Source organism: Mustelus asterias, unplaced genomic scaffold, assembly GCF_964213995.1.
Source record: "Mustelus asterias unplaced genomic scaffold, sMusAst1.hap1.1 HAP1_SCAFFOLD_3237, whole genome shotgun sequence".
NCBI lineage: Eukaryota > Metazoa > Chordata > Chondrichthyes > Carcharhiniformes > Triakidae > Mustelus > Mustelus asterias.
The window spans coordinates 9936-35162 of record NW_027593182.1 but is presented as its reverse complement, the minus strand read 5'-3'; the positions used below and the strand labels follow the sequence as shown (position 1 = coordinate 35162).

The 25227-nt window shown below is 51.6% G+C and overlaps 1 protein-coding gene across 1 annotated transcript; it reads left to right on the top strand.

The window, feature by feature from the left end:
- Nucleotides 1-382: 382 nt before the first annotated feature.
- On the top strand, nucleotides 383-15175 carry LOC144490402 (mitochondrial import receptor subunit TOM40B-like). Its single transcript, XM_078208148.1, has 8 exons — nucleotides 383-472; nucleotides 1773-1862; nucleotides 2062-2163; nucleotides 5711-5816; nucleotides 5924-6046; nucleotides 6800-6876; nucleotides 10523-10625; nucleotides 14890-15175. The coding sequence occupies exons 2-8, from the start codon at nucleotides 1791-1793 to the stop codon at nucleotides 15027-15029; spliced, it is 723 nt and encodes a 240-aa protein (XP_078064274.1). The 5' UTR covers nucleotides 383-472; nucleotides 1773-1790; the 3' UTR covers nucleotides 15030-15175.
- Nucleotides 15176-25227: the final 10052 nt, after the last annotated feature.

Sequence of the window (25227 nt, the reverse complement as noted above, 5' to 3'; positions counted from 1 at the left end):
TGATGTGCAGGAGAGGGAGTGGGCAATACCTTGGAAAGGGGGGCGGCTGAGAGGGAGGGTTTAGTCCGAGAAAGTATGGTCAAGCAGACAGTGTGGATCCAGGAGAGGGTCAGAGGGAGAGAGTGTGGTGTACCGCGGGTTAGGTGAGAGCTTTTGGAGCAGGGCTGAGGCTGAGGGGGAAGGCCCAGAATAGACAAACAGGGCCGTGGAGGGCTTGGTTCAGAGAGGATGGTGGGGCCAGGAATGTTGGTGTGGGCAGGGCCAGCCAAGCAGCTGGAGATGGGGGTGGTTCGATTGGGTGAAATGGGAGTGTGTGTGAGATCAATCCGAGTTATTCCCATTTTGTTCCCCATCTGCATCTTCACTGACATTAACACTGAAATCTCTGCTTCTGGTCCCAGCAGATGTTTTTCCTCAACAAATTGAAGGCGTCAAGCTTGTGATCAATAAAAACCTCAGCGAACATTTTCAGGTCAGTGTTCACTGTCCCCTCCAAACACTATCAGAACAGGTACAGCACGAGGTTAGATACAGAGTAAAGCTCCCTCGACACTGTCCCCATCAAACACTCCCAGGACAGGTACAGCACAGGGTTAGATACAGAGTAAAGCTCCCTCGACACTGTCCCAATCAAACACTCCCAGGACAGGTACAGCACGGGGTTAGATACAGAGTAAAGCTCCCTCTACACTGTCCCCATCAAACACTCCCAGGACAGGTACAGCACGGGGTTAGATACAGAGTAAAGCTCGCTGGACACTGTCCCCATCAAACACTCCCAGGACAGGTACAGCACGGGGTTAGATACAGAGTAAAGCTCGCTGGACACTGTCCCCATCAAACACTCCCAGGACAGGTACAGCACGGGGTTAGATACAGAGTAAAGCTCCCTCTGCACTGTCCCCATCAAACACTCCCAGAACAGGTACAGCACGGGGTTAGATACAGAGTAAAGCTCCCTCTACACTGTCCCCATCAAACACCCCCAGAACAGGTACAGATTGGGGTGAGATACAGAGTAAAGCTCCCTCTACACTGTCCCCATCAAACACTCCCAGAACAGGTACAGTATGGGGTTAGATACAGAGTAAAGCTCCCTCTACAATGTCCCCATCAAACACTCCCAGGACAGGTACAGCACGGGGTTAGATACAGAGTAAAGCTCCCTCTACACTGTCCCCATCAAACACTCCCAGAACAGGTACAGCATGGGGTTAGATACAGAGTAAAGCTCCCTCTACACTGTCCCCATCAAACACTCCCAGAACAGGTACAGTATGGGGTTAGATACAGAGTAAAACTCCCTCTACACTGTCCCCATCAAACACTCCCAGGACAGGTACAGCACGGGGTTAGGTACAGAGTAAAACTCCCTCTACACTGTCCCCATCAAACACTCCCAGGACAGGTACAGCACGGGGTTAGATACAGAGTAAAGCTCCCTCTACACTGTCCCCATCAAACACTCCCAGAACAGGTACAGTATGGGGTTAGATACAGAGTAAAACTCCCTCTACACTGTCCCCATCAAACACTCCCAGGACAGGTACAGCACGGGGTTAGATACAGAGTAAATCTCCCTCTACACTGTCCCCATCAAACACTCCCAGGACAGATACAGTATGGGAGTAGATACAGAGTAAAGCCTTGTCCCAGTGTGAGCCCAGTTTCCATCATGGGACCATTCTGTCATCCCAGTGTTGAGGCCATCTTGATTGTTCTTGACTTTTGAATTCTGAACTGACTGGGCATTATGTCTTTTACATCCGCAGGCAGCTCACACCATCCACATGAGCTCCATGTCGCCACACTACCACTTCAATGCGACATACTCGGGAACGCAACAAGCCGGCCCTGGAGAGGTACGTCTGCTGGGGGGGGTACGCTGGTGGGCTGATTGTCTGTTCCACAGGACGCACCATCAGATGGTTCAGTGAAGCTCTGTATCTTCCAAGGTCGCTCTTGCGCTCTCCATCAAATTACTCTCTCCCCCCAGTGGGAGTCAATCGGAAGGGATTTGCTACTTTGGGATCTTAATTTTGTTTTTTTCTTCCTGTTCAGAATTTCCCCCTTCTGGTTGGTGAAATGGATAGTTCTGGAAGCTTAAACGCTCAGTGCATCCTCCTGCTGGCTGAGAGGATCCGCGCCAAAGCAGCTTTTCAGGTCTTGTGCCCTCACAGGGCAATATTTACCCAATTTTAAATGTTGCTTCGGACTTGCAGAAGGGCCTTTGTGTCTGTCCCGCCTGGGGATAGCTCATCAATTAAAAACAGCAGGAACGGGGTCACAGCATTCAATTCCAATACAATCCTCACTCCACTCCATTCCAATACAATCCTCACTCCACTCCATTCCAATACAATCCTCACTCCACTCCATTCCAATACAATCCTCACTCCACTCCATTCCAATACAATCCTCACTCCACTCCATTCCAATACAATCCTCACTCCACTCCATTCCAATACAACCCTCACTCCACTCCATTCCAATACAATCCTCACTCCACTCCATTCCAATACAATCCTCACTCCACTCCATTCCAATACAATCCTCACTCCACTCCATTCCAATACAACCCTCACTCCACTCCATTCCAATACAATCCTCACTCCACTCCATTCCAATACAATCCTCACTCCACTCCATTCAAATACAATCCTCACTCCATTCCATTCCAATACAATCCTCACTCCACTCCATTCCAATACAATCCTCACTCCACTCCATTCCAATACAATCCACACTCCACTCCATTCCAATACAATCCTCACTCCACTCCATTCCAATACAATCCTCACTCCACTCCATTCCAATACAATCCTCACTCCACTCCATTCCAATACAATCCTCACTCCACTCCATTCCAATACAATCCTCACTCCATTCCATTCCAATACAATCCTCACTCCACTCCATTCCAATACAATCCTCACTCCACTCCATTCAAATACAATCCTCACTCCACTCCATTCAAATACAATCCTCACTCCACTCCATTCAAATACAATCCTCACTCCACTCCATTCAAATACAATCCTCACTCCACTCCATTCCAATACAATCCTCACTCCACTCCATTCCAATACAATCCTCACTCCACTCCATTCCAATACAATCCTCACTCCGCTCCATTCCAATACAATACAATCCTCACTCCGCTCCATTCAAATACAATCCTCACTCCACTCCATTCCAATACAACCCTCACTCCACTCCATTCAAATACAATCCTCACTCCACTCCATTCAAATACAATCCTCACTCCACTCCATTCCAATACAATCCTCACTCCACTCCATTCAAATACAATCCTCACTCCACTCCATTCCAATACAATACAATCCTCACTCCATTCAACTTGAGTACATTCAGTAGAATTTAGGATCAGACAACACAGAAGTTGGCCAATCAGCCTGTCATGCCTATTTTGGATGTTGGAATTAGGTCTGCCATACTCTGTCCCCATTAGATTTTCCCTCTTCAATTGTTCCTCCAAATTGCTATTTAGGATGATGATTGAATCGGATTCAACTGCCCTCTTAGGCAACGCATTCAAAGAACAAAGAACAGTACAGCACAGGAAACAGGCCCTTCGGCCCTCCAAGCCTGTGCCGCTCCTTGGTCCAACTAGACCAATCGTTTGTATCCCTCCATTCCCAGGCTGCTCATGTGACTATCCAGGTAAGTCTTAAATGATATCAGCGTGCCTGCCTCCACCACCCTACTTGGCAGCGCATTCCAGGCCCCCACCACCCTCTGTGTAAAAAACGTCCCTCTGATATCTGAGTTATACTTCGCCCCTCTCACCTTGAGCCCGTGACCCCTCGTGATCGTCACCTCCGACCTGGGAAAAAGCTTCCCACTGTTCACCCTATCTATCCCCTTCATAATCTTGTACACCTCTATTAGATCTCCCCTCATTCTCCGTCTTTCCAAGGAGAACAACCCCAGTCTACCCAATCTCTCCTCATAGCTAAGACCCTCCATACCAGGCAACATCCTGGTAAACCTTCTCTGCACTCTCTCTAATGCCTCCACGTCCTTCTGGTAGTGCGGCGACCAGAACTAGACGCAGTACTCCAAATGTGGCCTAACCAGCGTTCTATACAGCTGCATCATCAGACTCCAGCTTTTATACTCTATACCCCGTCCTATAAAGGCAAGCATACCATATGCCTTCTGCACCACCTTCTCCACCTGTGTTGCCACCTTCAAGGATTTGTGGACTTGCACACCTAGGTCCCTCTGTGTTTCTATACTCCTGATGACTCTGCCATTTATTGTATAACTCCTCCCTACATTATTCCTTCCAAAATGCATCACTTCGCATTTATCCGGATTAAACTCCATCTGCCACCTCTCCTCCCAATTTTCCAGCCTATCTATATCCTGCTGTATTGCCCGACAATGCTCATCGCTATCCGCAAGTCCCGCCATCTTTGTGTCATCCGCAAACTTGCTGATTACACCAGTTACACCTTCTTCCAAATCATTTATATATATCACAAATAGGTCATAGGTCATAAGTCACTGTGTTTAATTGTTCTTATGTTGCCTCTATTTCTTTTGCCAATCACCTTATATCTGTGCCCTCTGTTGTTTGATCCAGTTTATTTATTAATGTCACAAGGTAGGCTCACATTAACACTGCAATGAAGTTAAGTGAAAATCCTCCAGTTTGCCACACTCCGGCCTGTTCGGGTACACTGAGGGAGAATTTAGCGTGGCCAATGCACCCTAACCAGCATGTCTTTCAGAGAAAACCAGAGCACCCGAAGGAAACCCAGACAGACACGGAGAATGTGCAGACTCCACACAGACGGTAAACCAAACCGGGAATCGAACCCGGGCCCCGGGCACTGTTAGGCAGCAGTGCTAACTACTGTGCCGCCGTGCACCAATGGAAATAATTTCTCCCTTTCGACTGTGATCAGACCCCTCATCTTTTTGGAACACCTATATCCAATCTCATCTTCTCTTGGTCCGAGAAAATTGCTCCAGCTCCTGTAATCTGTATATGTGACTTGAGTTTCTCAGTCATTGACTGTCAAACCATCGCCTCTGTCTTCCTACCCACTCTGCTGCCCTTAATATATCGACACATCTGCCAGACTGCCCATCATGGTACCATCTTGTGGCTCTTTGGAAATTACACATTGCACAGGGGACAGTACACCTTGCTTTCAAAGTCTGAGGGGTTAGAATCATAGGCCCTATCCCCATAACCCCAGCATTTACCCTAGCTAGTCTCCCTGACACTAAGGGGTAAATGAGCATGGCCGATCCTTCTACCCTACACATCCTTGTTTAGAATTACACAGCTGAGGACTAATAACCTCGCTCCGCCCCATTCGCTCCCCCCCACCACACCATTCCATTAAAGCTGTCCGTGTCCCCAGTAAAGGACAGGGGGATAGGGTCTGTGGAGGGGGGCCATGGGGGGGGGGGGAGGGAAGGGGGTGGAGGGGGAACGGGGTGGGGGGCAGTGAGCAGGAGATGCTGGTGGATGGGATTGTGGGAGATGGGAGGGGCTGGGGGAACAGAAGGAGCTGTGGAAGAGGGAAGGGGCTGTAGGAAAGGAGGTGTCTGAGGGAGTGAGGCTGGGGGAGAGAGGTGTAAAGAGGAGGAGAGGCTATGAGGGAATGTTGGAGAGGGGGAGGGTGGGGGATCGGAGCGGGAATAATTATCACAGCTTTTCCTTACCCAGACACAACAAGATAGGTTTCTGACCTGGCAGTTTGATTCGGAGTATCGGGGTGACTCCTTCACCACAACCTTTACCCTCGGCAACCCTGACATCATCAACGAATCAGGTAAGGCTGCGTGTTAAAGCAGGGGTGGTGGGCGGCTATGGGATGGGAGGGATACCGGATGTGGCTGAGCCCGAGACTTGAGAGTCTTATTCTTTCTCGCACCCCAGTGATTGTGGTCGGCCATTTTCTACAGAGCATCAGCCGGAACCTGGTCCTCGGAGGAGAGATGGTTTACCATCGGAGGCCAAATGAGGAAGGAGCGATCCTCACATTGGCTGGAAAGTACACGAGTGAGTGCGACAGTGAGGGGTGTGGGGTATATCAGTGCTACAGTGAGAGGTGTGGGATATATCAGTGTTACAGTGAGGGATGTGGGATATATCAGTGTTACAGTGAGGTGTGTGGGATATATCAGTGTTACAGTGAGGGGTGTGGGATATATCAGTGTTACAGTGAGGTGTGTGAGATATATCAGTGTTACAGTGAGGTGTGTGGGATATATCAGTGTTACAGTGAGGGGTGTGGGATATATCAGTGTTACAGTGAGGTGTGTGAGATATATCAGTGTTACAGTGAGGTGTGTGGGATATATCAGTGTTACAGTGAGGTGTGTGGGATATATCAGTGTTACAGTGAGGTGTGTGGGATATATCAGTGTTACAGTGAGGTGTGTGGGATATGTCAGAGTGTTAGATATCAGTGTTACAGTGAGGGATGTGGATATATCAGTGTTACAGTAAGCAGTGTGGGATAAATCAGTGTTACAGTGAAGAGTGTGGGATATGTCAGAATGTTACAGTGAGGGATGTGGGATATATCAGTGTTACACTGAGGAGTGTGGGATATGTCAGAGTGTTAGATATCAGTGTTACAGTGAGGGATGTGGATATATCAGTGTTACAGTAAGCAGTGTGGGATAAATCAGTGTTACAGTGAAGAGTGTGGGATATGTCAGTGTTCCAGTGAGGGGTGTATCAGAGTATTGTACTGAGGGCTGTGGGATATATCAGAGTCTCTAACTCCCTCTCTTATCTATTATACAGCCCCTCAGTGGATTGCTACTTTGAATATTGGTCGAGGTGGTGCTCACGCCAGTTATTACCACAGAGCTAATGATCAAGTGAGTGGGGATATTGAACCTGGAGTTACCTGGCGTACTACTCAAGCGTGGGATTTTGATTTGATTTATTATTGTCACGTGTATTAGCATACAGTGGAAAGTATTGTTTCTTGCACGCTATACAGACTAAGCATACCGTTCATAGAGAAGGAGAAGAGAGAGTGCAGAATGTAGTGTTACAGAGAAAGATCAACTTAATACGAGGTAAGTCCACTCAAAAGTCTGATGGCAGCAGGGAAAAAGCTGCTCTTGAGTTGGTTGTTACGTATCCTCAGACTCTTGTATCTTTTTCCCGACGGAAGAAGGTTGAAGAGAGAATGTCCGGGGTGCGTGGGGTCTTTGATTATGCTGACTGGCTTTCCGACGCAGTGGGAATTGTAGACAGAGTCAAGAGAGTAATGGGAGTCGGGATTTGTCCTATTCCCGGTGCCAGGCCATCTGCTTTCGAAGGTGAATAGATGCAATTGATAGAGCTTCCAAATTGGCAAAACACGAGTGATGCTGGAGGTCAAAGGAGACTGATTTCTCCTTTCCTGATTGATGTCTCAGTGAGGGACCACTTTGGGGACAGTGATCACAATTCGATAAGTTTCAGAATACTTGTAGAAAAAGATAGAAGTAGTCCCAGAGTGAAAGTACTAAACTGGGGGAAGGCTAACTATTATTCGGCAGCAGCTAGGGAATGTAGACTGTTTGAGTGTAAAACCACATCCGATATATGGCAGGTTTTCAAAAGTCAATTGTTAACAATTCAGGACAGGTATATCCCGGTAAAAATGAAGGATAAAGATGGCAAGATTCAGGAACCCTGGATGACGAGAGAGATTGTGAGCTTAGTGAAAAAGGAGGCATACATAAATTTCAGGAAGTTGAAAACGGATAAGGCTCTTGAGGAATACAAAGACAGCAGGAAAGAGATTAAACAGGGACTTAGGAAGGCTATAAGGGGCCATGAAATGCCCTTGGTAGGCAGGATTAAGGAGAATCCCAAGGTTTTTTATGTGTATATAAGAAGGAAGAGGCTAGCCAAGGAAAGGGTGGGTCCACTCGAGAACAGAGGGAATGTGTGTGGAGCTAGATGAGGTGGGTGAGGTCCTTAACGAGTACTTTGCATCAGTGTTCACAAAGGAGAAGGATGTGGTGGATGGGGTGTGTCGAAAGGAGGATGTTGACATTCTAGGACATGTTGAGATAAAAAGGGAGGAGGCTTTGAAAAACATTAAGATGGACAAGTCCCCAGGCCAAATGGGGTCTATCTCGGGATACTGAGAGAGGTGAGGGAAGAAATTGCTGAGGCCTTGGCCAAAATCTTTGTATCCTCTTTAGCCACGGGCAAGGTACCAGAGGATTGGAAAGTAACTAACATTGTTCCTCTCTTTAAGAAGGGCAGAAGAAACAATCTGGGAAATTACAGAGCCTTACATCAGTGGCGGGGAAATGATTGGAGAAGCTTCTTAGGGACAGGATGTACTCACATCTGGAAGAGAATAGGCTTATTAGTGATAGGCAGCATGGTTTTGTGAAGGGGAGGTCGCGTCTCTCAAATTTCATTGAGTTCTTTGAGGAAGTGACAAGAAATTGCCCAGGGCAGGGCAGTGGATGTTATATACATGGACTTTAGTAAAGCCTTCAATAAGGTTCCTCATGACAGGCTGATACAGAAGGTGAAGTCATATGGGATCCGAGGTGAGCTGGTAAGATGGATATAAAACTGGCTTGGGCATAGAAAGCAGAGAGTAGCAGTGGAAGGATATTTTTCTAACTGGAGGTCTGTGACAAGCGGTGTTCCACAAGGATCAGTGCTGGGCCTCTGTTGTTTGTAATATATATAAATGATTTGGAGGAAAATGTAGGTGGTCTGATTAGTAAGTTTGCAGATGATACAAAAATTGGGTGAGTAGCAGATAGTGAGGAGGATTGTCAGAGGATGCAGCAGGATATAAATCGGCTGGAGACCTGTGCCAAAAGATGGCAGATGGAATTTAACCCAGACAAATGTCGGGTGATGCGATTTGGAAGATCTACTGCAGAAGAAAAGTATGTGGTCGAGCCCTTAGAAATATTAGCATACCACAGCTCCCTGACAGTGGTAATTCAGGTGGACAAGGTGGTCAAGAAGGCGTATGGCAAGCTGGCCTTCATTGGTAGAGGCATTGAGTATAGGAATTGGAAAATAATGTTGCAGCTCTATAAGACTTTGGTTAGGCCACATTTGGAGTATTGTGTACAATTCTGGTCGCCACACTACCGGAAGGATGTTGATGCATTGGAAAGGGTGCAGAAGAGATTTACCAGGATGTTGCCTGGTTTGGAGGATATGGACTATAAAGAAAGGTTGAACAAACTTGGATTGTTTTCATTGGAGCGTCAGAGGACGAGGGGGGACCTGATAGAGGTTTACAAGATTATGACGGGCTTGGATAGAGTGGATGGTCAGAATCTTTTTCCCAGGGTCAAAGGGTCAATTACTCGGGGGCATAGGTTGAAAGTGAGAGGGGGAAAGTTTAAAAGCGATGTAAGGGGCAAGTTTTTCACACGGGATGATGAATGCCTGGAACGCACTGCCGGTGGAAGCAGATTCTATAAAAACGTTCAAGTTAGATACATGAATAGGCAGGGAATAGAGGGATATGGACCATGTAGAGGCAAGAAAATATTAGATTAGAGAGGCATCTGTATCGACACAGACTTGATGGGCTGAAAGGCCTCTTCCTGTTCTTTGTTCTGTGCTCGGATGCCTGAGTGCACTGATCATTCAGAGGTCACGAACAGTTCAGAATTTCATCAGAGGGGTCTGTGGGAAATTGCCATTTCAGTGCCGAGAGCTGGAATGCCATGGGGTAGGATTCATTCTTCAGCAGGTTGGCCAACAGTAATCTGAGTTTGCCTGGGCACCAGGCACCTTCAGCAGTTTGCATGGAACTTGCAAGGAGGGCAGCGTAGATTTAAGGGAATGAATGACACCCGGGGGTGAATTTTCCCATTCCACCCGCCACGGGAATCGGAGTGGGCGAGGGGCAGACCACAGAGAAGTCTGTTGACCTCAGGCGGGATTTTCCGGTTTCATGGAATCATAGAATCCCTACAGTGCAGAAGGAGGCCATTCGGCCCATCAAGTCTGCACCGACCACAATCCCACCCAGGCCCTATCCCCATAACCCCACACATTTTACCCTGCTAATTCCCCGACACTAATGGACAATTTAGCATGGCCAATCAACCTAACCTGCACACCTTTCGGGGTGAGCATGGCCGGAAAATCCCGTCTCTGGACTCCAAGGGATAAATTTCCAAGGAGACATTACACAAATTAGCATCATATCTGCGGGAATTGAGAAGGCGATGTGGGGAGTTGATTGACGTTGTTCATGGGATTAAGCAGGGGAGGGGAAGTGAAGCTATTTCTGCTGAGTGGGGTATCCAGGAATAAGAGGGGCAGGATCTAAAATTCAGAGCCAGACTTGTCAGGAGTGAAATTAGGAATTGTTCTGACACTAAATGGTCAAGGTTTTGCGGGATCAGCAGCAGTAACGTCGAGTGGTAGGATCAGTCACGGGGATCTAACAACATTTTCCTGCTCCAGTCCGACGTGGGATTTTCTCGGCCGTTTACCACACTAATGTTTTGGGACTCGCTTACCCTGCAGGTTCAGGTAGGCGTGGAGTTCGAGGCGAGCACACAATCCCGGGAGACCACCTTCTCATTCGGATACCAGCTTGATGTTGCACAGGCTAACATGGTGTTCAGAGGTGAGGCTGTGGCATGGAGGGGTGTTTGGCGAGGGAGGGGGCTGTGAGGGTCAGGGGCGTGTGGGAGAGACAGATAGAGAGACATGGGGGAAAGTGAGGTGACTTGGGTTTCGGAGGGGGGGGGGGAGGAGTCTGTGTGGGGGGGGGGGGGGAGTGAGGAGTCTCAGTGTGGGGGGGTGAGGAGTCTCACAGTGTGGGGGGGGGTGAGGAGTCTCACAGTGTGGGGGGGGGTGAGGAGTCTCACAGTGTGGGGGGGGTGAGGAGTCTCACAGTGTGGGGGGGGTGAGGAGTCTCACAGTGTGGGGGGGGGTGAGGAGTCTCACAGTGTGGGGGGGGGTGAGGAGTCTCAGTGTGGGGGGGGGTGAGGAGTCTCAGTGTGGGGGGGGTGAGGAGTCTCAGTGTGGGGGGGGTGAGGAGTCTCAGTGTGGGGGGGGGGGTGAGGAGTCTCAGTGTGGGGGGGGGGGTGAGGAGTCTCAGTGTGGGGGGGGTGAGGAGTCTCACAGTGTGGGGGAGGAGGTGAGGAGTCTCAGTGTGGGGGGGGTGAGGAGTCTCAGTGTGGGGGGGGTGAGGAGTCTCACAGTGTGGGGGAGGGGGTGAGGAGTCTCAGTGTGGGGGGGGTGAGGAGTCTCACAGTGTGTGGGGGGTGAGGAGTCTCACAGTGTGGGGGGGGGGGGGTGAGGAGTCTCACAGTGTGGGGGGGGGGGGGTGAGGAGTCTCACAGTGTGGGGGGGGGGGTGAGGAGTCTCACAGTGTGGGGGGGGGGTGAGGAGTCTCACAGTGTGGGGGGGGGTGAGGAGTCTCTCAGTGTGGGGGGGGTGAGGAGTCTCACAGTGTGGGGGGGGGTGAGGAGTCACAGTGTGGGGGGGGGTGAGGAGTCTCACAGTGTGGGGGGGGGTGAGGAGTCTCAGTGTGGGGGGGGGGTGAGGAGTCTCACAGTGTGGGGGGGGGGTGAGGAGTCTCAGTGGGGGGTGTGAGGAGTCTCACAGTGTGGGGGGGGGTGAGGAGTCTCACAGTGTGGGGGGGGGGGGTGAGGAGTCTCACAGTGTCGGGGGGGGGGTGAGGAGTCTCACAGTGTGGGGGGGGGGTGAGGAGTCTCACAGTGTGGGGGGGGGTGAGGAGTCTCACAGTGTGGGGGGGGGTGAGGAGTCTCAGTGTGGGGAGGGTGAGGAGTCTCACAGTGTGGGGGAGGGGGTGAGGAGTCTCGGTGTCGGGGGGGTGAGGGAGTCTCACAGTGTGGGGGAGGGGGTGAGGAGTCTCACAGTGTGGGGGAGGGGGTGAGGAGTCTCTGTGTGGGGGTGGGGGAGTGAGGAGTCTCAGTGTGGGGGGAGTGAGGAGTCTCAGTGTGGGGGGGTGAGGAGTCTCACAGTGTGGGGGGGGGGGGTGAGGAGTCTCACAGTGTGGGGGGGGGGTGAGGAGTCTCAGTGTGGGGGGGGTGAGGAGTCTCACAGTGTGGGGGGGGGTGAGGAGTCTCTGTGTGGGGGTGGGGGAGTGAGGAGTCTCAGTGTGGGGGGAGTGAGGAGTCTCAGTGTGGGGGGGGTGAGGAGTCTCACAGTGTGGGGGGGGGGTGAGGAGTCTCACAGTGTGGGGGGGGGGTGAGGAGTCTCAGTGTGGGGGGGGTGAGGAGTCTCACAGTGTGGGGGGGGGTGAGGAGTCTCAGTGTGGGGGGGGTGAGGGGTCTCACAGTGTGGGGGGGGTGAGGAGTCTCACAGTGTGGGGGGGGGGGGGGTGAGGAGTCTCAGTGTGGGGGGGGGTGAGGAGTCTCAGTGTGGGGGGGGGGTGAGGAGTCTCAGTGTGGGGGGGGGTGAGGAGTCTCAGTGTGGGGGGGGGGGGTGAGGAGTCTCACAGTGTGGGGGGGTGAGGAGTCTCACAGTGTGGGGGAGGTGAGGAGTCTCACAGTGTGGGGGGGGGGTGAGGAGTCTCGCAGTGTGGGGGGGGGTGAGGAGTTTCGCAGTGTGGGGGGGGTGAGGAGTCCCGCAGTGTGGGGGGGGGTGAGGAGTCTCGCAGTGTGGGGGGGGGTGAGGAGTCTCAGTGTGGGGGGGGTGAGGAGTCTCACAGTGTGGGGGGTGGTGAGGAGTCTCACAGTGTGGGGGGGGGGTGAGGAGCCTCACAGTGTGGGGGGGGGGTGAGGAGTCTCAGTGTGCGGGGGGGTGAGGAGTCTCACAGTGTGGGGGGGGTGAGGAGTCTCTCAGTGTGGGGGGGGTGAGGAGTCTCTCAGTGTGGGGAGGTGAGGAGTCTCAGTGTGGGGGGGGTGAGGAGTCTCTGTGTGGGGGTGGGGGAGTGAGGAGTCTCACAGTGTGGGGGGGGGTGAGGAGTCTCACAGTGTGGGGGGGGGTGAGGAGTCTCACAGTGTGGGGGGGGGGTGAGGAGTCTCACAGTGTGGGGGGGGGGTGAGGAGTCTCAGTGTGGGGGGGGTGAGGAGTCTCACAGTGTGGGGGGGGGGTGAGGAGTCTCTGTGTGGGGGTGGGGGAGTGAGGAGTCTCAGTGTGGGGGGAGTGAGGAGTCTCAGTGTGGGGGGGGTGAGGAGTCTCACAGTGTGGGGGGGGGGTGAGGAGTCTCACAGTGTGGGGGGGGGGTGAGGAGTCTCAGTGTGGGGGGGGGTGAGGAGTCTCACAGTGTGGGGGGGGGTGAGGAGTCTCAGTGTGGGGGGGGTGAGGGGTCTCACAGTGTGGGGGGGGTGAGGAGTCTCACAGTGTGGGGGGGGGGTGAGGAGTCTCAGTGTGGGGGGGGGTGAGGAGTCTCAGTGTGGGGGGGGGTGAGGAGTCTCAGTGTGGGGGGGGGTGAGGAGTCTCAGTGTGGGGGGGGGGGGTGAGGAGTCTCACAGTGTGGGGGGGGTGAGGAGTCTCACAGTGTGGGGGAGGTGAGGAGTCTCACAGTGTGGGGGGGGGGGTGAGGAGTCTCGCAGTGTGGGGGGGGGTGAGGAGTTTCGCAGTGTGGGGGGGGTGAGGAGTCCCGCAATGTGGGGGGGGGGTGAGGAGTCTCGCAGTGTGGGGGGGGGTGAGGAGTCTCAGTGTGGGGGGGGTGAGGAGTCTCACAGTGTGGGGGGTGGTGAGGAGTCTCACAGTGTGGGGGGGGGGTGAGGAGCCTCACAGTGTGGGGGGGGGGGTGAGGAGTCTCAGTGTGGGGGGGGGGTGAGGAGTCTCACAGTGTGGGGGGGGTGAGGAGTCTCTCAGTGTGGGGGGGGTGAGGAGTCTCTCAGTGTGGGGAGGTGAGGAGTCTCAGTGTGGGGGGGGTGAGGAGTCTCTGTGTGGGGGTGGGGGAGTGAGGAGTCTCACAGTGTGGGGGGGGGTGAGGAGTCTCACAGTGTGGGGGGGGGTGAGGAGTCTCACAGTGTGGGGGGGGGTGAGGAGTCTCAGTGTGGGGGGGGGTGAGGAGTCTCAGTGTGGGGGGGGGTGAGGAGTCTCACAGTGTGGGGGGGGGTGAGGAGTCTCTCAGTGTGGGGGGGTGAGGAGTCTCAGTGTGGGGGGGGTGAGGAGTCTCTGTGTGGGGGTGGGGGAGTGAGGAGTCTCTCAGTGTGGGGGGGGGGTGAGGAGTCTCACAGTGTGGGGGAGGGGGTGAGGAGTCTCACAGTGTGGGGGGGGGTGAGGAGTCTCAGTGTGGGGGGGGGTGAGGAGTCTCACAGTGTGGGGGGGGTGAGGAGTCTCACAGTGTGGGGGGGTGAGGAGTCTCTCAGTGTTGGGGGGGGGGTGAGGAGTCTCACAGTGTGGGGGAGGGGGTGAGGAGTCTCACAGTGTGGGGGGGGGTGAGGAGTCTCAGTGTGGGGGGGGGGTGAGGAGTCTCACAGTGTGGGGGGGGTGAGGAGTCTCACAGTATGGGGGGGTGAGGAGTCTCTCAGTGTTGGGGGGGGGGTGAGGAGTCTCAGTGTGGGGGGGGTGAGGAGTCTCACAGTGTGGGGGGGGTGAGGAGTCTCACAGTGTGGGGGGGGGGAGTCTCAGTGTGGGGGGGGGGTGAGGAGTCTCAGTGTGGGGGGGGTGAGGAGTCTCACAGTGTGGGGGGGGGGAGTCTCAGTGTGGGGGGGTGAGGAGTCTCTCAGTGTTGGGGGGGGGTGAGGAGTCTCAGTGTGGGGGAGCGGGTGAGGAGTCTCACAGTCTGGGGGTGAGGAGTCTCAGTGTGGGGGGGAAGGAGTCTCAGTGTGTGGGGGGAAGGAGTCTCTCAGTCTGGGGGGTGGGGCATTGGGGGGGTGGGGGGGGGGGGCAGGCAGAGGGTCCAGAAGGAGGGAAAACACTGGGCCTGCCACTTACTGCGACCTCTCCACTCTGACCTCCAGGCTCGCTGGACAGTAACTGGGTTGTTGGGGGCGTGCTGGAGAAGAGGCTCACCCCGTTACCTCTTACCTTTGCCCTGGGGGCCTTCATGGACCACATAAAGAGCAAGTTTCAATATGGCTTCAGCGTCACAGTCTGTTGAATGGACCGGGACGGGCTCACGAGGGACGCTGGAAGGGGCCGTCTGAAAATGGCACTGGAGCCAGTCATAAATCAGGACGAGAGGGCATCGTGACTCTCCCTGTGTGTGTGTGGGTGGGTGGGGTCGATAAATGTCTGACTACTGCCGCACTGAGGCCAGTGCGCAATTATTTATTTGTGTTACCTGTTCATCCAGAAAACTGGGTTCTTGCTGGGGATTCTGAGTGTCACCGGAACCTGGGGCCATTCTCCCTGGCGCTGCGACTGTCATGGGGAAATGTAATCAAGACATTCACAATCATGGAGGCTGGCAAAGGGAACCAGCTGCTGCACAGATCCCTGCCCATTGACAAAGGATGTAGACAAGACGGGGCGAATGTCTTCTATGCAGCAGTGAGGATCTGCACTGACAGCACGCAGTGACTTGGTCACAGCTTCCAAAAGGGAGTTGTACCAAGGGGAGGGAAGAAATGTTATCCATGTGGACAAGAACAGAGGCAGGAATTCCAGAGCTTCTCGAATCCAGTCAGGGTTGATAATTACAATGATAGAAATTGAGGGGCAGGAATAGCAGATGCAAAAATTCAAGGAGAGCAAAGACCTTGGAGTGTCTGATAGTGCAGCACTCCCTCAGTACTGACCCTCTGACAGTGCAGCACTCCCTCAGTACTGACCCTCTGACAGTGCAGCACTCCCTCAGTACTGACCCTCTGACAGTGCAGCACTCCCTCAGTACTGACCCTCTGACAGCGCAGCATTCCCTCAATACTGACCCTCTGACAATGCAGCGCTCCCTCAGTACTGACCCTCTGACAGTGCAGCACTCCCTCAGTACTGACCCTCTGACAGTGCAGCATTCCCTCAATACTGACCCTCTGACAATGCAGCGCTCCCTCAGTACTGACCCTCTGACAGTGCAGCACTCCCTCAGTACTGACCCTCTGACAGTGCGGCACTCCCTCAGTAGTGACCCTCTGACAGTGCAGCACTCCCTCAGTACTGACCCTCTGACAGTGCAGCACTCCTTCAGTACTGACCCTATGGCAGTGGAGTACTCCCTCAGCACTCCCTCAGGACTGACCCTCTGGCAGTGGAGTACTCCCTCAGCACTCCCTCAGTACTGACGCTCTGACAGTGCAGCACTCCCTCAGTACTGACCCTCTGTCAGTGCAGCACTCCCTCAGTACTGACCCTCTGACAGTGCAGCACTCCCTCAGTACTGACCCTCTGTCAGTGCAGCACTCCCTCAGTACTGACCCTCTGACAGTGCAGCACTCCCTCAGTACTGACCCTCTGACAGTGCAGCACTCCCTCAGTACTGACCCTCTGACAGTGCCGCACTCCCTCAGTACTGACCCTCCGGCAGTGCAGCACTCCCTCAGTACTGACCTTCTGACAGTGCAGCACTCCCTCAGTACTGACCCTCTGACAGTGCAGCACTCCCTCAGTACTGACCCTCTGACAGTGCAGCACTCCCTCAGTACTGACCCTCTGACAGTGCAGCACTCCCTCAGTACTGACCCTCTGACAGTGCCGCACTCCCTCAGTACTGACCCTCCGGCAGTGCAGCACTCCCTCAGTACTGACCTTCTGATATGGGGGCGGCACAGTGGTTAGCACTGCTGTCTCACAGCGCCAGGGACACGGGTTCGACTCCTGACTTGGGTGACTGTCTGTGTGGAGTCTGCATGTTCTCCTTGTGTCTGCGTGGGTTTCCTTCGGGAGCTCCAGTTTCCTCCCACAGTTTGAAAGACGTGCTGGTTTGGTGCATTGGCCATGCTAAATTCTCCCTCAATGTACCTGAACAGGCACCGGAGTGTGGCGACTAGGCAATTTTCACAGTAACTTCATTGCAGTGTTAATGTAAGCCCACTTGTGACTAATAAATAAACTTTAATAAAGTGCGGCACTCCGCATTACTGACACCGCCACACTTCTCATTACTGACCCTCGACAGTGCTGCACTCCCTCATTGCTGCATGAAGGCCATTCAGCCCATCTGGTTGATGATGATACAGTTCCGCATGGCCCTTCTCGCAATCTCTCTTCCTCCACTGCCTCACCGTATCCTCCTATTCCTTTATCCCTCATCTGTTTCCCCAGGTTCCTCCTTAAATCCACGGGGGGGGGGGGGGGGGGGTGTGTGTGTGTGTGTGCGCGTGTGCGCGTGTGTGCGTGTCCCGCTCCCGGGAGAAGGCTGCTTCTCCTGATTGTCGGCCTGGGTTTATCAGTGACTGCCTTATATTGATGGCCCTCATTTCCCTTCCCTCCAGGTGGGAATATTGGTCTGACCAAGTAATATAGAGAGCGGAGCTGTGCGCAGTGCTCCAAGTGTAGTCTAACTGAGGGATATGGAGATAAACATTTGTGATTCCTCCGATTCCGAAGCAGACAATGTCCAAATACAGCAAAACCTGGACAATATCCAGACTTGGGCTGACAAATACAAGTAGCATTCGCGCCACACAAGTGCCAGGCAATGGCCTCGGAGCATTATCGCTCGACTATTTATCCAGAAACACAGCTAATGTTCTAGGTATCCAGGTTCGAATCCAGCCACAGCAGGTGGTGGAACTTGAATTCAATAAAAACTATCTGGAATTAGGAATCTACTGATGACCATGAATCATTGTCGATTGTTGGAAAAATCCATGTGGTTCACTAATGTCCTTTAGTGAAGGAAATTTACCTCATAGATTCTCATAGAATCCCTAGTGTAGAAGGAGGCCTTTCAGCCCATCGAGTCTGCACTGACCACAATCCCACCCAGGCCCTATTCCTGTAATCCCACATATTTACCTTGCTAATCCCCTGACACTAGGGTCAATTTAGCATAGCCAATCAACCTAATCCGCACATCGGGCGGGACGACATGGTGGCTTAATGGTGAGCACTGCTACCTCACAGCGCCAGGGACCCAGGATCAATTCCAGCTTTAAACTCTGTGTGGAGTTTGCACGTTCTCCCTGTGTCTGCGTGGGTTTCCTCCGGGTGCTCTGGTTTCCTCCCACATTCCAAAGATGTGCAGGTTAGGTGGATTGGCCATGCTAAATTTACCATTAGTATTGGATTAGCAGGGTAAATAATGGGGCTACGGAGATAGGGCCTGGGTGGGATTGTTGTTGGTGCAGACTCGCTGGGCCAAATGGCCTCCTTCTGCACTGTAGGGATTCTATGATTCTTTAGACTGTGGGAGGAAACCGGAGCACTCGGAGGAAACCCACACAGACACGGGGAGAATGTGCAAAGTTCACACAGACAGTGACCCGAGGCCGGAATTGAACCTGGGCTAGCCTACATGTGACTCCAGAGCCATAACAATGTTGTTGACTAAGCCTTGGGCAACTAGAGATGGGCAATAAAGGCTAGCCAGTGATGCCCATGTCCCACGAATGAATAAAAAAATCTCCAACAAGAGATAATATAACCATTGCACCATGACATTCAATGGCATTACCATTGCTGAATTCCCCCCACTATCAACATCTTGGAGAGTACTACTGACCAGAAACTGAACTGGATAGCCTTTATATATATATAGTGTGGCTACACCCCCACCGCTCCCCCCAAAGCCTATCCCCCAGCTACAGGGCACAGTCAGGAGTGTGATGGAATACTCTTTACTTGCTTAGATGAGTGCAACTCGAGAAACGCGACACCAACCAGGACAAAGCAGCCCCGCTTTATTGGCACCCATCCTACAAATATTCACTCCCTCTACCACTGAAGCACAGCATAGGCTGTGTGTACCACCTACAAGATGCACTGCAGGAAATCACCAAGGTTCCTTAGGCAGCACCTTCCAAACCCACAACCACTACCATCTAGAAGGACAAGAGCAGCAGATACCTGGGAACACCACCACCTGGAGGTTCCTGTCCAAGTCTTACCATCCTGACTTGGAAATGTATCGCTGTCAATGGCATCACGATCACTAAAGCCTCCCACTATCAACATCCCAGGGGTTACCATTGACCAGAAACTGAACTGGACCAATTGTATAAATACCGTGCCTAAGCTGTAGCAACCCATCACCACCTTTTCAAGAGCAAAAAGTGATGGGCAATAAATGCTGGCCTAGCCAGTGACACCCACATCACATGAATAAATCTAAAAAAAGTGCTCCAAGTGTGGTCTAACTGAGGGATATGGAGACCAGAACTGTGCACAGTGCTCCAAGTGTGGTCTAAACTATGGTCTGTATAATATCCTGAGATTTCCAGAGCAACCCTTTGTAAAATGCATTCTTCCACGTCTCCTGAATTCTTTCACTTCTTTTGTATAATTGATATCGGACTAAAGATTCTTCCTGAAAGAGAGGGAGCCTGGCATCAAATGGCAGCGTCCTGCCAGAGCTAACAAACCTGGCTGATGAGAGTTCCTGACAGACTCCCTCTTTAAACAGGATGCCTGACAGAGAGACTCCCTCTTTAAACAGGGTCCCTGACGGAGAGACTCCCTCTGACGGAGAGACTCCCTCTTTAAACAGGGTCCCTGACGGAGAGACTCCCTCTTTAAACAGGGTCCCTGACGGAGAGACTCCCTCTTTAAACAGGGTCCCTGACGGAGAGACTCCCTCTTTAAACAGGGTCCCTGACGGAGAGACTCCCTCTTTAAACAGGGTCCCTGACGGAGAGACTCCCTCTTTAAACAGGTCCCTGACGGAGAGACTCCCTCTTTAAACAGGGTCCCTGACGGAGAGACTTGTAATTTATCCCAAGGGTGAAATGTAACTGATTTTCTCGCCTGTATGTCACAATGATGAATAAATTATCAAAATAGTCAAAATTTGCAAAGTTCTCATGCTTGATTCCAAATCTGTCCATGACACACAGACCCTCCCTATCTCTGTAACCTCCTCCAAACTCTACAACCCTCCCTATCTCTGTAACCTCCTCCAAACTCTACAACCCTCCCTATCTCTGTAACCTCCTCCAAACTCTACAACCCTCCCTATCTCACCAACATCCACCATCCCCTACAGCCCTCTCTCCCTATCTGTGTAACCTTCTCCAGTCCCTAAAACCATCCCCATCTCTGTAACTACTTCAGCCCCTACAACCCTCATCCATTACAACCCTCCCTATCTCTCTCACCTCCTCCATCCCCTACAACCCTCTCTCCCTATCTATGAAACCATCTCCAGTCTCTCTCTATCTCTGTAACTACTCCAGCCCCTACAAGTCTCCCTATCTCTGTATCCTCTTCCAGCCCCTATAACCATCATTATCTCTCTAAACTCCTCCAGTCCATACAACTCTCCTGATCTCTGTAACCTCCTCAAGCCCTTACACTCCGAGATCTCTGTGCTCCTCTAATTCTGGCCTCTTAAACCTCTCCCGTTTTCTATTGCTGCATCATTGGTGTCCATGCCTTCAGCTGCCTGGGGATCTAATCTTTGGAATTTCTTCCTTTAACCTCTTCACTTCCCCCTCTCTCTTGCTCTGTCTTTGTCTCTTTAAACTCTCCTTAAAACTCTTTGCTCTTTGGTTCCCAACATTTCCTGACGTGACCTTGTGTCAAATTCTGTTTGACGACATTCCACTGAAGCCCCTTGGGACATTTTACCATGTTAAATATATTCAACACTACGGCCTGAAGCAGGCCACATCCATATGCAGCAAAACCTGGACAATATCCAGGCTTGGACTGAAAAGTGGCAAGTAACATTCGCGCCACCAAGTGTCAGGCAATGACCATCTCCAACAAGAGAGAATCTAACCATTGCCGCTTGACAGTCAATGGCATTACCATTGCTAAATCCCCTCAGGATTAACATTCTGGGGGTTACCATTAACCAGAAACTGAACTGGACCCAGCCATATAAACACACTGGCTACCAGAGCAGGTCAGAGGCTTGGAATCCTGCAGTGAGTAACTTGGATTAGCCATATATATATCATGTGGCTACAACAGCAGGTCAAAGGTGGGAATCCTGTGTAGAGTAACTCACCTCCTGACCTCGCTAAAACCTGCCCACCATCTACAATGCATAAGTCAAGAATGTGATGGAAGACTCTCCACTTGTCTGGATGAGTGCAGCTTCAACAAGAAGCTTGACAGTATCCAGGACAAAGCAGCCCGCTTGATTGGCACCCCTTCCACAAACATTCACCCTCTCCACCATTGTCACTGAGGTTTGAAATTGAGATGAGGAGGAATTTCTTCAGCCAGAGGGTGGTGAATCACTTTGCCACAGAAGGCTGTGGAGACCAGGTCATTGAGTGTCTTTAAGGCAAAGATAGATAGGTTCTTGATCAATAAGGGGATCAAGGGTTACGAGGAGAAGGCAGGAGAATGAGGATGAGAATCATATCAGCCATGATTGAATGGCAGAGCAGACCTGATGGGCCGAATGGCCGAATTCTCCTCCTATATCTGATGGTCTTATGGACACACAATGGCAGCCATGTGTACCATCTACAAGATGCACTACAGGAACACACAAAGGTTCTTTAAGCTGCACTTTCCAAAGCCATGACCACTACCATCCAGAGAAACAAGAGCAGCAGATACCTGGAAACATCACCATCTTGAGATTCCCAACCAAGTAAACCTGACTTGGAAATATATCGCTGTCAGTGGCATCACCATCGCTGAATCCCATCCCCCCTCCCCACTATCAACATCCTGTGGGTTATCATTGTCCAGAAGCTGAACTGTACTAGTCATACAAAAACTGTACCTTCACTGTCACAACACATCACCACCTTCTCAAGAGCAGAAGCGATGCGCAGTGATGCCCATGTGACATGAATAAATTTTTGTAAAGTGCTCCAAGTGTGGTCTAACTGAGGGATGCGGAGACCAGAACTGTGCACAGTGCTCCTAGTATGGTCTAACCAAGGGATATGGAGACCAGAACTGTGCACAGTGCTCCTAGTATGGTCTAACCAAGGGATATGGAGACCAGAACTGTGCACAGTGCTCCTAGTATGGTCTAACCAAGGGATATGGAGACCAGAACTGTGCACAGTGCTCCTAGTATGGTCTAACCAAGGGATATGGAGACCAGAACTGTGCACAGTGCTCCTAGTATGGTCTAACCAAGGGATATGGAGACCAGAACTGTGCACAGTGCTCCTAGTATGGTCTAACCAAGGGATATGGAGACCAGAACTGTGCACAGTACTCCTAAAGAACAAACAACAGTACAGCACGGGAACAGGCCCTTCAGCCCTCCAAGCCTGCACCGATCATGATGCCTGCCTAAACTAAAACCGTATGCACCTACGGAGTCCGTGTCCTTCCATTCCCATCCTATTTTATGTATTCATCTAGTTGCCTCTTAAATGCCGCTATTGTACCTGCTCCCACCACCTCCCCGGGCAGCGCGTTCCAGACATTCATCACCCTCTTATCCATGTCCCTTATCCATTACAACCCGTCCTATTTTCACTAACCTCCACCATCTGTTACAAACCTCTCTCCCTATCTGTGTAACCTTCTCCAGTCCCTAATGCCCTTCCTATCCCTGTAATCCCCTCCAGTTCTTACAACCCTCCTTTCTCAATAACCTTCTCTGGACCCTACAACACTCCCTATCTCTGTAACCTCCTCCAAACTCCACAACCCTCCCTATTTCTGTAATCTGCTCCATCCATTATAATCCTCCATATCTCTCGAACCTCCTTCATCCCCTTCAACCCTCTCTTCCTATTTGTGTAACTTTCTCCAGTCCCTGAAACCCTCCCTATCTCTGTAACCTCCTCCAGTTCTTACAACCCTCCTTTCTCAATAACCTCTTCCAGACCCTACAACCCTCCCTATCTCTGTAACCTGCTTCAGCCCCTACAAACCTCCCTATCTCTGAAACCTCATCCAAACTCTACAACCCTCCATATTTCTGTAACCTCATCCAAACTCTACAACCCCTCCTTATCTCTGAAACTTCCTCCAAACTCTACATACCCTCCCTATCACTGAAACCTTCTCCCCATGACTGCGTGGGTTTCCTGCGGGTGCTCCGGTTTCCTCCCACAGTCCAAAGATGTGCGGGTTAGGTTGATTGACTATGCTAAATTGACCCTAGTGTCAGGGGGATTAGCAGGGTAAATATATGGGGTTACATGAATAGGGCCTGGGTGGGATTGTGGTCGGCGCAGACTCGATGCCCCGAATGGCCTCCTTCTGCACTGTAGGGATTCTATTCTATTCAAACTCTATAACTCAAACTATCTCTAACCTCATCCAAACTCTACAACCCCCCATATCCCTGTAACCTCCTTCAAACTCTATAACCCTCCCTATCTCTGTAACCTCCTCCAAACTCTACAATACTCCCTATCTCTTTAACTTCCTCCAATCCCTACAATTCTCCCTATCTCTGTAACCTCCTCCAGCCCCAAAACCTTCCCTATCTCTGTACCCCCTCCATCCTCTACTATTCACCCTATGTCAGTAACCTCCTCCAGCACAGTGGTTAGCACTGCTGCCTCACAGCTCTAGGGACCCGGGTTCAATACCCGGCTTGGGTCACTGTCTGTGCGGAGTCTGCACGTTCTCCCCGTGTCGACGTGGTTTTCCTCTGGGTGCTCCGGTTTCCTCCCACAGTCTGAAAGATGTGCTGGTTAGCTGCATTGGCCATGCTAAATTCTCATTTAGTGTACCTGAACGGGCTCCAGCTTGTGGTGACTAGAGGATTTTCACAGTAACTTCATTGCAGTGTTAATGTAAACCTACTTGTGACATTAATAAATAAACATAAACATGTCAGAAACCTCTTCCAGACCCTACAAGCCTCCCTATCTTTGTAACTTCCCCCACTCCCCTATCTCTGTAACCTCCAGCCCTTATGACTCTCCCTATTTCTGTAACCTCCTCTGGACCCTATAACCATCCCTATCTCTATAACCTCCTCCAGTCACAACACTCCTCCCAACCTCTGTAACCTCCTCAAGCCATAACACTCCGAGATGTCTGCGCTTCTCCAATCTGGGCTATGGAGCTTCCCCCGATTTCCATTGCTCCACGACTGGCAGCTATGCCTTCAACTGCCTGGGACCTAAGCTTTGGAATTCCCTCCCGCAACCTCTCCACAGTCTCTCTGTCTCTGTCTCCTTAAACTCTGTGCCCAAGCTTTTGGTTTCCAAAATGTCCTGACATGACCTTGTTCAAATTCTGTTTGACAACACTCCACTGAAGCACCTTGGGACATTTTACCATGTTATGTATATTCATAATACAGCCTTAAGCAGTACACATCCATATGCAGCAAGACCTGGACAATATCCAGGCTTGAACTGACAAGTGGCAAGTAACATTCGTGCCATACGAATGTCAGGCAATGACCATCACTAATAAGAGAGAATCTAACCATTGCCCCTTGACAGCATTACCATCGCTGAATCCCTCACTATCAGCATCCTGGGGGTCACCATTGACCAGAAACTGAACTGGACTAGCCATTTAAATAGTATGGCTGCAAGAGCAGGTCAGAGGCTAAGAATCCTGCAGTGAGTAACTCACCTCCTGACTCCCCAGATCCTGTCCACCATCTACAAGGCACAAGTCAGGGGTACGATGGAATACTTCCCACTTGCCTGGATGAGTGCAGCTCCAACAACACTCAAGAAGCTTGACACCATCCAGGCAAAGCAGCCCCACTTGATTGCTACCCATTCTATGAACATTCAATCCCACCACCAACACACAGTGGCAGCCATGTGTACGATCTACAAGATGCACTACAGCAACTCACCAAGGTTTCTTAGGCAGCACCTTCCAAACCCACTGCCATCTAGAGGAACAAGAGCAGCAGATATCTGGGGACACCACCACCTGGAGGTTCCCCTCCAAGCCACTCACCATCCTGACTGGGAAATATATCACCATTTCTTCACTGTTGCTGGGTCAATATCAAATAATTCATAGAATAGAATCATAGAAACCCTACAGTGCAGAAGGAGGCCATTCGGCCCATCGAGTCTGCACCGACCACAATCCCACCCCCACATATTTTACCTGCTAATCCCTCTAACCTACGCATCTCAGGACTCTAAGGGGCAATTTTTAACCTGGCCAATCAACCTAACCCGCACATCTTTGGATTGTGGGAGGAAACCGGGGCACCCGGAGAAAACCCACGCAGACACGAGGAGAATGTGCAAACTCCACACAGACAGTGACCTGAGCCGGGTATCGAACCCAGGACCCTGGAGCTGTGAAGCAGCAGTGCTAACCACTGTGCTACCGTGCTG